This window comes from Frieseomelitta varia, unplaced genomic scaffold, assembly GCF_011392965.1.
Source record: "Frieseomelitta varia isolate USP_RPSP 00005682 unplaced genomic scaffold, Fvar_1.2 scaffold_867, whole genome shotgun sequence".
NCBI classification, from domain to species: domain Eukaryota; kingdom Metazoa; phylum Arthropoda; class Insecta; order Hymenoptera; family Apidae; genus Frieseomelitta; species Frieseomelitta varia.
This window is the reverse complement of record NW_025110664.1, coordinates 51,338-65,472: the sequence shown is the minus strand read 5'-3', so window position 1 is coordinate 65,472 and position 14,135 is coordinate 51,338. Positions and strand designations below refer to the sequence as shown.

The 14,135-nt window shown below is 37.7% G+C and overlaps 2 protein-coding genes across 2 annotated transcripts; both read right to left on the bottom strand.

The window, feature by feature from the left end:
• Window positions 1-4: 4 nt before the first annotated feature.
• On the bottom strand, window positions 5-7,531 carry LOC122536703. Its single transcript, XM_043669276.1, has 18 exons — window positions 7,015-7,531; window positions 6,473-6,781; window positions 6,257-6,384; window positions 5,974-6,135; window positions 5,295-5,808; window positions 4,912-5,180; window positions 4,551-4,760; window positions 4,299-4,433; window positions 2,731-2,957; window positions 2,426-2,595; window positions 2,019-2,327; window positions 1,810-1,937; window positions 1,588-1,749; window positions 1,264-1,475; window positions 973-1,187; window positions 495-766; window positions 181-387; window positions 5-116 (listed from the first exon to the last, which is right to left on the bottom strand). Exons 1-18 carry the CDS (start codon window positions 7,138-7,140, stop codon window positions 23-25), a joined length of 3,849 nt encoding a protein of 1,282 aa, XP_043525211.1. The 5' UTR covers window positions 7,141-7,531; the 3' UTR covers window positions 5-22.
• Window positions 7,532-7,667: 136 nt separating this feature from the next.
• LOC122536699 (pancreatic triacylglycerol lipase-like) lies at window positions 7,668-13,470 on the bottom strand. The gene is made up of 7 exons (XM_043669272.1): window positions 13,295-13,470; window positions 12,205-12,304; window positions 10,765-10,913; window positions 9,565-9,810; window positions 8,388-8,594; window positions 8,141-8,297; window positions 7,668-8,063 (listed from the first exon to the last, which is right to left on the bottom strand). The coding sequence occupies exons 1-7, from the start codon at window positions 13,338-13,340 to the stop codon at window positions 8,006-8,008; spliced, it is 963 nt and encodes a 320-aa protein (XP_043525207.1). The 5' UTR covers window positions 13,341-13,470; the 3' UTR covers window positions 7,668-8,005.
• Between the last annotated feature and the right edge of the window lie 665 nt (window positions 13,471-14,135).

Genomic DNA, 14,135 nt, shown 5'->3' with positions numbered 1-14,135 from the left:
AAATTGAAAGCCTATACGAATATTACGGATTTATATCTAATAAATTATCTTTGCTGTTGCCACTACTGAAGCTTCCTTTTGTTCCGCTCTTCTTTCTTCGACTTTCCTCTTTTCTTCTATCAAATACATGTAAATTTTTATCTCTATATTTACAATTATATACCAAATGAAATAACTTACTCCATCGAACGACGGTAAATAATATTTTCCACTATGCAAATGATTCCAGCTACAAGTATTCCGAATGCTAATAAAATTAGAGCTGGGGCAGTTTCATAGATCGTGATGCTTCTCGTGGACAAGGTATCGAGTTGACACTGTGGCTTCCTCGACGACCAACGTTTGATTTGCCGATTACGAAGACCCGTATTAAACATCTTTGTCAATCTTCAAAATACGTAAGTTAGTCGTTTATGCAAAATTATGGTACAAAAGCATACGTTAAAATCAACGATGGTTCGATGTGAAGATTATTAAGTGGAGAGTGAGCTCACCCTATTTTTGCTATTTCAATAAACTGTCCATTATGACTGGCGTACATTCCCATCACTGATTGTTTGAACAAATGAATCTCCGTCAGTACGCAGATTTTATTTGAGTCAAACATCCTCTCGACATAGGGATAGGCTGTATTGGGATCCGTATGATACGCTAAAATTCCTTGACCAACTTGTTTGATGCCCTCTTCTATTGAGAGATATCTCTTCGATTCTGGCAGAGGATCCCAGCGTTTCTTGCGAAAGTAATCCGACTCCCAGTTCAATCTCTATCAATAATGCCGTTAATATTGTAATATTTGTAACATTGATTTCATTCGCCTTAAATATTTTTTTCATTCGTTTTTAAATTTCCTTTTTCTTTGAGAAATGTTCAACTTCGTAAAATTTTAAAAAGAAAAATCTCTAACTCGAGGTTTCGACTTTTGACAATATTTTTTTTTTTCTTTTATCTAGATGTGGTGATCGAACCTACATATAAAAAATAGTTTAGATACGGTACAGCTTCCGCAGCGATCCTTATATTACTATCAGCAAGGACAGTTACGGAATCTTCCATCATATCTAGGGGTTCGCTCAATCGAGCCGAGACAATACTGGCAGAATAATAATTGTACATTATCCAGCTGTGTATTGTTATTTGGAACAACGCTATACGGCTTGGTAGTCGTTTTGGCAAAAAATTCGCACCTATTGAAATTTTAAATAATCTTGATGATTTTAAAAAGAATTACAATATTTTTGATATTCAATGGTTTGTACGTACCTTGCTGAGACAAAATTCCTACCGACAACACCACTGCTCCCGAATATTTTTCCCTCTTGCCGATATCCTCGCGATTCATTATTATTTTCATAACGAATATGGAAAACAATCCGAAAGCAGCAAATACATACCATGTTTGCCGTGTAAAGGGTTTTAGGAAGATTTCTAATTTGATCTTGTTCGTTGAAGTTGATAGCAGCATGAAACAGGGTCTGATCAGAGGTATCAAATTTTTTTTTCTTTTTTTTTTCTTTGTTATAAAATAACATTCCGTGGGTAATCTAATTTAAAAGATTTTCGTAATTTCTAATTAATCTTCCTCACCTAATTGGCCATGCCGCGCCGATGAGAGTTGCATAATCCAACCTTTCGGACACCATGATCCTTGGATTACTAGCGAAATCGATGTAATTCGAACGTAAGAATTCGAAAATCAAACCGTGTACACTGTGTCTGTCCCAGTAAATTATTTCCGAGGCATGAACGCTAAAATGGGGAAGACAATTGACATGACGAAACAAAACAGTTTATTATCCATCGTAATACCTGAAATTAAAAAGATCTCCTATGTGCAAGATCATTGCGTGTACAAATTTATGCATACTATCTAAGGATCTCGTATTTATGTCTTGCATGTAATCCTCGAGACGCATATCCTTTGGCCTATATTGAATCTGAGCAGAATACGATTCGAGTCATTTTTCGAGCAATTATCGAATTTAACACTGACACTCAATCAATGTTAGCGAACTCACCACGCCAGATATCTTTAATCTCATTCCATGCATGTTAGCCCTTCTGTTGATTAACGGTTGCGTTAGGGAAATCTTCAATCCAGATTCAGGATACCAAGTGCCTAGCTCAGTAACGTTTAGTGGCCCACCACGATATTTACAGTGATTAAAAACATCGTACAGATCATAGCCGTCTCTGTTCGATATAGCAAGAGCAACGTCTGTTATTATATTATAAGCGGTGTCGTTCAAAAAGGGAACACTCTGGTCGTAACTCGAACCCAGCACCAACCAATTGTACGAGTAATCGTACATTCGATACTTTGAGCTCTGAATTAAAGAAAGAAAAAAAGGAAAAAGATCAATATTCATTGCGAAACGACGAAATGTCGCGAATAGATAGAATCAAAGATAGAAGTTCCTCTCACTTCTGCAAAAATTCGCACAGCAGTTTCATTGTGACAACGTAAATCAATTACGACACCTACTGTCCAAGTTTCGCTTCTCATAAACCTACGGAAGTCGATTTTCACGCTGGGCTCCCTCATTATCGTAAATATGCCGATGGTGCTTAATGTTTTCACAAGATTGAAGTCACCTGGGTGTCACGCGGTTACATATAAAATCGCATGAACACTAGTTTCACACGACGACAATTATTCGTCCAAGCATGGAATTTCTTGTGAATAATTTACATTACATAATTCCATAATAAACGAAAAGAGTTGCTTACCTATAGTATCGCCACAAGAAAATCCCACAACGTTTCGTACGTTCTTATACACGAAATAATCTCGAACGAACGCGTGATCCTGCCCGTTCGAAATTAAAATGAATTGCAATAATATTAACAAGACCGCGTGCATTATGTTATTCTCTGTTTTAAAACAGAAATTCTGCTCGAACATCAATGGCGATCGAATCGAACGGCTCGGCATTGCCTGCCTCTCTGTTACATTATTTTATATTATTACGTCTCTATGACGTATGATGACAATAATAATAATAATAATAATGCAGAACGTGTCGTTTAGAATTCCGTTATAAAAGACAGGCTTGTCAAACGATCTCGAGCAATTTGGCAAATTGCTCGAGTCACGAAAAGGGATCGGCAGAGCTTGATTAATCAATCATTCATTCGACCGTCTCGTTTACAACGCGACAGGTTCAATAGGGGAGGGGAACAAGCTAAGTCTCGCGATCGACCGAATTTCCCGCTCGCGGATCGATCGCGTTATTATTTGCGTTTATTATTATTCATCTGCGTGCCGCGGCGTGTTTTATTAATTTTCCGTCAAAGGCTGCCTAAAATATGAATATTCCTCGGTAAGCTAGATATTAAAGGCGTATCGCGGTTCGGAAGGGAACATGGAACAACCCGGCGGGTTTAAAAATTAATTACACGATTGAAGATAATCAAACATGCTGCCGGCTTTGCCCGCGAAAATCAGTAATCAATATCGGTAATTAATTCGCTCGCAGATGTGGCCATATTTATATATTTCTGAATGATCACACGGTGGCCAAAGATACATGTACTTAATGACTCTGCGTGCGAAACAACGGCCACATTAGGTTGATGCGTATGTTTCTATAGAGAATTCGAACTGTTCTCGACTATTCATTGACTCGATCATCAATCGGTGAATAAACGGTGTTTCAAAGAAGCTACACACGTGGTCAAAGCTTTAGTAGAATCGAGGAAGCGAAATTTCATATGCGAAATTTCGAAATTCCATATTTATATATTTCTGAATGATCACACGGTGTCCAAAGATACATGTACTTAATGACTCTGCGTGCGAAACAACGGCCACATTAGGTTGATGCGTATGTTTCTATAGAGAATTCGAACTGTTCTCGACTATTCATTGACTCGATCATCAATCGGTGAATAAACGGTGTTTCAAAGAAGCTACACACGTGATCAAAGCTTTAGTAGAATCGAGGAAGCGAAATTTCATATGCGAAATTTCGAAATTCCATATTTATATATTTCTGAATGATCACACGGTGTCCAAAGATACATGTACTTAATGACTCTGCGTGCGAAACAACGGCCACATTAGGTTGATGCGTATGTTTCTATAGAGAATTCGAACTGTTCTCGACTATTCATTGACTCGATCATCAATCGGTGAATAAACGGTGTTTCAAAGAAGCTACACACGTGATCAAAGCTTTAGTAGAATCGAGGAAGCGAAATTTCATATGCACCAGCCTAATGAAATTAAGTGCGACAAAACATCGTGTTTGATATTCAATTGATATCACTCTAGAATCTAGCTAGAAAAGAATCTTTATGGTATTTGAAAATTGCCCCATTCATTGAAGAAGTTGAAATTTCTCAAACTCCGTAGATTCACGTCTCGCAACGATGGCAACTTCGAATTCCTATCGATCAGTCGCCTCTTTATCTTCGTGAAACGTGGAATGCTAAGGAAAGATAAGATTGATATTATTCATTGTAAAACTGTGATCTTTTTTTCTTTTTTTGCGCAGGAAAAATAATTTTTCCTGATTTTTCTAATTGGACAGAAATTGCTAGTTTACCGTATTGGGAAAATGAAGGAGATGATGTTCTCGACGATGCAAATGAGGATCGATAGAGCTACGGAGATGCACAGGAACATGAAAATCGGCGCAGCTTCGTGAATCGATAGAGGTTCGGCGATAAGTAGGTTGTTAGGGCAGAATGGTTTCCTAGCCGCCCATCGGTTCAACTCGCGTTTCTGAATGCCAACGTTTTGAATTTTGGTCAAACTAAACGAAAAAGGGAGAACGTATATCCTCAAAATATTCTCGAGTTCGCAGCATTTCAATTAATTTCGATCGACGGTTTTTGTGCTCGCGTCTAAATGCACACTACGTGCTATATAGGCGTAATAATTTACATGTATGTTGACTTTCGTACCCCACTTTCATCAGTTCGGTAAAAGGGCTGCGATGCCTGGCATAAAACGCGAGGATAGCACGGAACAGATGAACCTCCGTGAGCTCGCAAATACTTCGACGATTGAACGAATGCTCGATGTACGGATAAGCTGAATCGATCATCGTGTGATAAGCCAAACGACCCTCCGCCACGCGATTAAGTCCTTCTTCTAGTGGCAAATATCTATCCGACTCCGGTATTTTCGTCCAACAATTGTTGTAAAAATATCTCACTTCCTTGTCCGGTACCTACATGTATATAAACACAAAAATTTGAAGACGTTGAAGAAAAAAACTTCATTTATTTATAAATATTTTTTGTTTCTTTTCTCATTTAATACATCTTTTCGTGAAAGTCATTACCTGAAGAAAGGAGCGAATATAAGGTGTATATTCCGCCGCGAATTTCATATTGCTCTTTGCCAAACTAATCAGAGAATCGTTCATCTTCTCGCCCTTGTTTCTCAAACGATTTGACACGACGCTCGCCGAATAATAATTCAGAATTAACAGGCTAAAGAGCAAAGCTTGGAGGAACGCTATGCGACTTGCGCAACGAGTTGGAACGAACGCAGAGCCTAAACGAACGAAGAGAGTTTCACGTTCGAAAAAGAAAAAAAAAAAAAAAAACAGAAACGTTTCTCGATTGATATATTTTATACCTTGTTGAGACAAAGCTCCTATCGTGAGCAAGACGGAGAGGCCATAGATCTCCATGGGAGCACGAACGCCTTCTAATCTTAGAAAAATGATTAAAACGGTCGTCACGGTTCCTATCATAGCCAGTATCACGTACCACACTTTCACGGACAGGGGTTTCAGAAATTGGCCTGGCTTGATTTTCGTCGACGAAATCGTGCGAAACATAAAACACGACCTGCGACAATGAGATACGAATAATTTAAACTTTTTTCAGATCATTCAAATCTTCTTCGATCGGTACATAATAGCTCACGTGCTATTTCTGAGAATATATACGAATGAACGTGAGATACATAAGACGTAGGCAGAAGGTACAAAGAAAGTAGAAGTAGAAGTATACCGTATTGGCCAGACCGGGCCAATTATGTCTCCGTTGTTCAATCTGTCGACTTTCATCGCGACTGGGCTTGCCGAAAGGTCTACGAGCCTCCTTTTAAAAGCCGTGAAAACAGGGCCAGAATTATCGAATCTTCTTTGCCCATTTATTTGTACAACGTCTATGCTGCAAAGATAGAGGCCAACAAATGAATTAAAAAAAAAAAAAAGAAAATTAACACATGCTCGCCACGATTAAACGATAATTGCGCTACTTGTAGTATTATTGAGTTTATTATGGATTTTACGTGAAATTGAAGATGTCGGACAAATGTTGCAACAACACGTATAAAAATTTCGATCGGCCGTACTTTGACTTCATGCTGTATTGCGACATTATCTCGTGAAGCGACATGTTTTCTGGCTTGAAATTGATCTGCAAGTTTCGCGTCGTGTACTCGACGTCTGAACTGGAATTCTAATTTTGTCAATAGTAACGTTAGCAGACAACTTGGACAACTTACGACCACCCCGACTTTCAGTTTCATCCCGTGCAAATTTGCTCTTCTCTCGAATTTCGATTGACTCATGCTAACGTTCAATCCAGTTTTACTGCTCCACGTTCCGTAGCGTGTTATGTTCATCGATCCTCCCCGAGCTTTACAAGGATTGTAGACATCGTACAGAATATAATCGTTCGCTGATGACACAGCGATTATGACATCGGTAGAGACGGTGAACGCGCTGTCGTTTATTATTTCTGTCACGTGACTCAAGTTCGAGCCCAAAATTAACCATTTGTGCATCTCATCGTACATGGAATATCTAGTTGCCTATACAAGTGACAAGTGTAACATTCGTACAAGTGTAATAAGTCAGTATCATCCAGATTTTTGTCACCGACGTGAGGTTGTGATCGAAAATTGAAGAAAATAAGATTCTAGCAATTCCTCGTAAACAATCTAACGCAATGAAATTTTTGAACTCTGATCGAATAGCAATTATTATCATCGGATAGTTCCAACTATTTGTAAAAAAAAAAAAAAAACTCAAGCAAATTACTTACGTCCACGAGGATTCTAGTGTATTCTCTACGATCGCATCGTGAATCCAGAAAAACGCCCAACCAATTGTACTCTGCTCTTAGGACCTTCCTCGCGTCTAATTGCGACTCAGGCGTAGAATTCAACATTGAGATATACGTGGTGTACACATCGCTGAACGTTCTCGCGAGTTTAAAGTTATCTGCTTTTTGCGAAATGAAACAAGTAAGACATCTCGATACGCTTAATTGAAAGGAAACCTTTTGTAGGAAACATTTCGCTACGCACTCTCCGCGTTGTCGCAGGAGAATCCAACGATCCTTCTCACTTTCCTGAACGCGAAGTAATCACGGATAATGCTGTTTTCATTAACGCACAAGGTAGCAATTAATTGCACCATTAAAAGCAACAAGATACATGCTTGATTCATCGTGCCGAATTATCTTTCGAGCAAACAGACTCTCAGCGCAACAACTGCATCGGTCTCGCGCCGATATTTTTCATGAACATTCCACTATCGTATTAATATATTATGCTTCTATATTTATTAATCGCAAGCACTTTGAATTATCGACGCAACGGTCGTTTCGTATTTCTTCGTAAATGTTCCACGCTTATGATCTATTCATCGTTTCTGGATGGATAAATGTAAATGCCCGAGACGAGGAATGACAAATTTCATAGTAACCAATACAATATTTATTACCGTCTCGTCCCGCGAAAGTACGCGAACGAGAAAGACGTGTCGTCAACGTACATTGCCATTTTAATTAATATAATTTGTACTTTTCTTGTACGACGTGAAACGATAGCAGTTCGACTTTGATTTCGTTCGTCCGATTAATATTAAAAGAAAAAAAAAAAGAGAGAGAAAAAAACATATAGAAACAATATAGAATTCGGATGAAACTGTCGCACACTGCATAAATAATGTAAGTTGTAAATGACTAGTACAGATCATTTTGATGCCGCGAATACACGATCGTCACGTTTCCAAAACCGTCCATTCTCGCTTCACTCTACTGCGAATGGAGGCGCGTCGTTCGTTGTCAAGTAAAACTTTCCTCTCAGTCTGAAACGAATAAAGCGAAATTATACCAATCCAATACATGCAACAAAATCGAGAAAGAAGAAAAAAGATAATCTTACGACGTGGACGCGTACTCTCCCATCAGTACAACCGGATTGTAATCGCAACGTCCCTCTTTGTAATTCTCCCAATTCTCGCAGGTTCTAGCTTTGAAACCAGCCGTGCTACCTATACTCTCCGTCATGAACTGATGGGCTCGCGAATGGCTGCAGTAAGCTGATTGACGTGAAATTCTAATTAAAATTCGTCTCTCTCGTGAGGTGCTTTTCGTGAAAGATTTGAAAGAAATGAACGAGATTCGTTTACTTGAGGTCGGCAGGAAGGAGCATCCTGGTTGCGGGAACTTTCCATTGTTGGGATAAAAGTCGGCGTGGCCAAGCGGGGCCAAAAATCCAAATGCAGCCCCGCTCGTGTGAATCACGTCCACGAATTGAGCGTCGGTTGGATCTAATCTGAATTCTGGCTCGACGGGGCCGGAGATCGTCTCGAACAGTGGACTGGCTGGATCTAGGCCTTTGAATTATACCGCGTACGATTGTTAAGAAATTGTAAGATAACGAATCTGCGATCTACAACTGGTGGTATTGAAAATAGATAAAAAAATACTATGAAATGTTCTCTTCAAAACTGTTAAGTACACCCGTGTCGTTTTTTTTTCGAATTTAACAAACATTTAATTAATATTTTACTTCAAAATCACAGATTTGTTATCTTGCAATTTTTTAACAATCTGAATTCTGACTCGACGAGGTCGGAGATCGTTTCAAACAGTGGACTGGCTGGATCTAGGCCTTTGAATTATACCGCGTACGATTGTTAAGAAATTGTAAGATAACGAATCTGCGATCTACAACTGGTGGTATTGAAAATAGATAAAAAAATACTACGAAATGTCCTCTTCAAAATTGTTAAGTACACCCGTGTCGTTTTTTCTTCGAATTTAACAAACATTTAATTAATATTTTACTTCAAAATCACAGATTTGTTATCTTGCAATTTTTTAACAATCTGAATTCTGGCTCGACGAGGCTGGAGGTCGTTTCAAACTGGCTGGATCTAGGCCTTTGAATTATACCGCGTACGATTGTTAAGAAATTGTAAGATAACGAATCTGCGATCTACAATCGGTGGTATTGAAAACAGATAAAAAGATACTACGAAATGTCCTCTTCAAAATTGTTAAGTACACCCGTGTCGTTTTTTTTTTTTTTCGAATTTAACAAACATTTAATTAATATTTTACTTCAAAATCACCCTCATTTTGCAGAAAGGGAATAAAAAGTTTGTCAGTAACGATGGACATTATATTGTTAGATTAAAACTGTATTAACTTTTAATAAAAAAAAAAATTTCGTACAGTATCAAAAAACGACTTGCGGGTGTACCTAATATTTATTCCCATTCCCTTAGTTGTAAATTGAGAATGTGAAACATTAACAAACTTTCTAAACTAGTGATAGATATGTATTCAATCGAAACACACCTGTTATTCTGCCAATACGTCCATCCAGGTAGGCACCAGCGAACCCAGCCACGTGTGAACCCAAGCTGTGACCGCTGATGTGAACGTCCTTGTACTCGAGATTCGACTCGCGATTCAGAAATTCCAGAAAGTCTCCGAGAAATTTGCCCACCTTCTTCGTGTTGTTCGCCGCTACTGGGTAAAGGTCAGCCGCCAAAACTCCCCATCCGACCACTATCACGTTCACATCTTCGTGAAGTAGATACGCTGCAATCATTCAATGGGTAATCGTGTGTGAATTCATTCGATTAGTCAATGATATATTAAAAATCGTTGGAAAAGAGAGTCACTGGACCGAGTTCGAAGCGAATTTAATGTCACAAGAAAAAGGATCTCAGACTTTGCGGATAAATAGCGTTCGCTGAGAGGTGTGAAATCTATCTCAAAAGGTCTTGAATCCTTTTTAAGCTCGCGAATGAAAGGATATTGGAGGAAGTATTTTCTTTATATCATTTTTTTTTTTTAATTAAACAAAAATTGCACGTGTGTATACGTAACTCGCACGATTGTTAAAGAGTCAAACAGCTAATTATTAAATATGTTTTTTATGCGATCCTTCTATTCCTTGGAGCGATTGCAAGATAATTTTATATGTATGTCGTGCAACCGATTCGCCGGAAGATAAAAACGTAGCGGCAGTGGCTGAAGTCTTGAGAAACATCTGAAATCGAAATTTCTCAAAATTACGTCAGGATCTTGGCGCGAGAGAGCAAAAACTTGTTAAGTGATCAATTAACTCGTTATCACGCTGACCCTTGAACCTGGCGTCGTCGATTCCGTGTTTACCGAAACGGGTTGACCCTGATTGTAATTAAATTTCACTGACTCGGCGCCATCGATATTTCTAGAAATTCTTTAGAAATCGTTTCTCCTCTCTTTCTCTCTCTCGTTCTCTTTTTCTCTATTTTTAATTTGCTTCGTTTCCCTTTAATCCCTTGCCTAACGATTTCCATAGCTGCTAGCTAAGCGAACGTCAGCAATTCACTGCTGCATCTAGTAATCTAGTAATCCAACATAGATGACGTAATGCTGAAGTACTATAAATAGACTGGAGCAACTTAAAATTTGTTACCATTAGAATTCTTTCTTTTTTTTTTTTTTTTTTTTAATTGCAAGGTAAGAGAAGAGATCAATTGTTGAGAAATGTTGTCGTTTACGTACCATCTATCAAGCCTCGTACCCAGACTTCGTTCCCAGTGTCACTAAATCCATGAACAATGAACTTGGTCGGACGACTTTCGTTGAAATGGGACGCGTAAAGGACCTCGGTGTTGTTCAGAAACAACTGCTCTTCCCCGAACGGATTTTCCCTTTGTAAATGAAACACACAGCGTTATATTTTAACATCGAATTGTATTTAAATTATATTAGGGGTTACAGACAAATTTCATCTCTATAAATAGAGAACGTTTCCAAAATCAAACGTTCGTCAATTCGAACGTTTCAAATAGTTTCCTGACATTCGTCCCAAGTCCACTAGTGTTACATGCTTTACTGGTGCCGATAATTCGAGTGATTTTCATGAAACGATCTCCAAGGATCGGAGCGACGAATCCTTGCGAGCGTGGCGGCTGAATTCTTTTCGAGGCCGATTTGAAAATCGAGCCGAGATTAAGTCGGCAGAAGCAACGCGAAAAAAGAATGAGAAAAGGAGGCGCGTCCGCGATATTCACGCGTCGATGATAGCCGAGCGTCAGCGCTGAGAATAGAATTTGCCAGCTTGCTGATTGTACGTATCGTTGAAAAAAATTGATGCATCGTTTACGAACCGGCGAACGATAAAACTTGCCTCTGGCACGGGCAAAAAATTCGCAACGCGAGCCGCGAGCGCGTTGCCAAGGAGAAACGCGAATTTTCTTCCCTCGTCTCCTTTCTTCTTCTTTTTTTCTTTTTTTTTTTTTTTGAAAATTTTTGAAACACGAATGGAAGTTGCGTCCTCGTAAAGAGACGCGACTGTTGAGCTATCAATATTTATTCGTAGCTTTAATAACGATATAAAATAAATTAGTAGGAATCTTTAATAGTGAATTATTATACAAGCAAGTTACTTACAATTAGCCGAACTCAAGTGCCATTCTGACTCAGTTAACCTTGTCTTACGTAAACCGAGTTACAATAATTACCCTTATTTTCTAGAGATTTATTTAATAGAAATATATATTTATTAATTTCATTAACATTTCATACGTATTGTCTCTCATTTTCCTTATCAAGTTCTGTCACTATCTCATACATACACAAATGACACGAAATTTACTATAGTTGGACTTCTATATATTTGGACCTATTAAGTATGCTTGGTCTTAATGTATAAATGCTATGATTTGTATTATTGAAGGCGAAGGAGAAATGAACGAAGAAGAACTGATCACATCTAATTTCAAAAGTGAAGTATTTAGTATTTGGTATTTGAAAATGTTTAAAAATAGAATAAACTTTTAGAGAATGTCTTACAAAGTTTCACTTTTTGTATAAATAATGTATATATAAATAATGTCGATCACAAACTGTCGCTGTGTGTTCTAGTACAAGACCCCGACTTCCCTAATATCAGTTGTAACTAAACAATCAAAATAAAACGCTGTATACAGTGTACAATACCTGGTGTACAAATTGAACGTGGCAGGTTCATGGATGATCCTGAGCACAAACTTGATCTTTTCCATGTCATTCAGCAATGTGTTTTGGGAATATGCGTACGCTAAAACCACAAGAAAACAGAATTCGTTACGAAATAAAAGGATCGTGTCTGAATTATTAAAATATATAATGTATCAGGTAAAATATAATATAGTAATTTAGTATATTTATCATAATATATCATATATTTATCTGCGCTGTATATTTATCATAATATAGTAAAATATAATCATAAATTAAAATATAATGCATTGGGAAATTAAAGATCGGTAACTAACTTGATATAAATGTTCATGTTTTTTAGTATTACACACATACATATATTATACATATGCTTTTGTGTAGTTTTCAGTCTTCGTGTTTAGTGTTTAGCTTTTAGTTTTTAGTTTTCGCCTTTTATTCAGGAAACCACCAAATATTACAAACGATTGACTTTTAGTAATTTCAACATTTGAAGATCGCGATATGAAAAAAACAGAGACGTGTATCTTCTCCATTATATTGACACAAATACGTGTAACATGCGTTGTTTCTGACGCTCATGAGAAATGTTACGTTAATCAAGTTGCAGATTTCGAGAGGATATAATATACTGTCGCTCAAAAGCCTTCGAATATTTTTGACTTTTAACAATCAATTAAAAATTTACTGCAAACTAAGTTGCATTGTATTTTATAATACAGTATTTCATTACACGCATCATACATTAGTCAATACATATAACACTTTGGATCGTTCAATGTTTCCAGTTTTGAAACGCCAACACTTTTGAGCGATGGTGTACGTTTAAACACGCGTGAACACGTGTAGCAGAAATGCATGGAAACAGTTTGTACGTCAAAAATTACACCGGAATTGAAGTCCAGATTCGTTTACCAGACGTGCACACGTGGAACATTGGGGCCTCTATCAGGGATCTTTTATCACAAGGCTCGTGAGGCTAGATTCGTAACAGATTTCAACGTATAATTCGATAAAAAGAAGATTCGATTTAATTTGGCAAGGTCGATGGAGGAACGTTAACGGAAAAGATTCACGCGACTTCCTTTACCTAACAGAACGACCGCCAAAAGGACGAGAGTTTTGACGGGTGGCATGTCTCTCCGCGCGATACCGCTCGCCGTTGCACTGGATTACAACTGTAGCCGGCTTAGCAGCGGGCTACCATTCATCCTACTCGCGATTTCTCGTCTTTGATGTTCGATAAGCCCGGCAGCCACGTTCATTTGTTTAATTAATACGACAGCTGCTCGAACGTGGATAGTTTCGAGAGTTGCCCTCCCCCCTTGTAAGTAGCCATCGCAGACTCTTCACAATTATTTCGCAATTCCTGCTCCGTCCGCTTCGACTTCGTCCTGTTTGTCGCTTTTTGCAATTCTTTTCTCAAAAAGAAAAAAAGAAAAAAGGAAAGAAAAGAAAAGAAACTGTACCGATTATTGTTTAGATATACATATGTAAGTATGTGTGTTGGTTGGATTATATAAATGTTGAAACGAGAGGAGAAGACCGAGAAAAAAAAACATTTATTTTTTGCTCCAGTTATGTACAGACTTAACATGATGAAATCCTATAATTATAATGCTTAACATGATGAAATTTTATAATTACACTGCATAATGACTTCGAGTCTTTCTATTTCTGAATTGTATTATATATAATGGCTACGACGGGTATCTTTATTTAGAAAAATGCTTCTAGATGATAAGAAATTTAATACACTTGGATTTAAATAATTAATACGTACGTGATACGATAAATAAAAATTGTTTAATTTTGTTCAATAAATGTACTATTTTATTAAAAGCATGGCTTCATTTAATTTCTTGTATTAGTATGGTGTTCGAAAGATATTATTGTATCAGTATGGATAATTAATGAGATTATAGTGATAA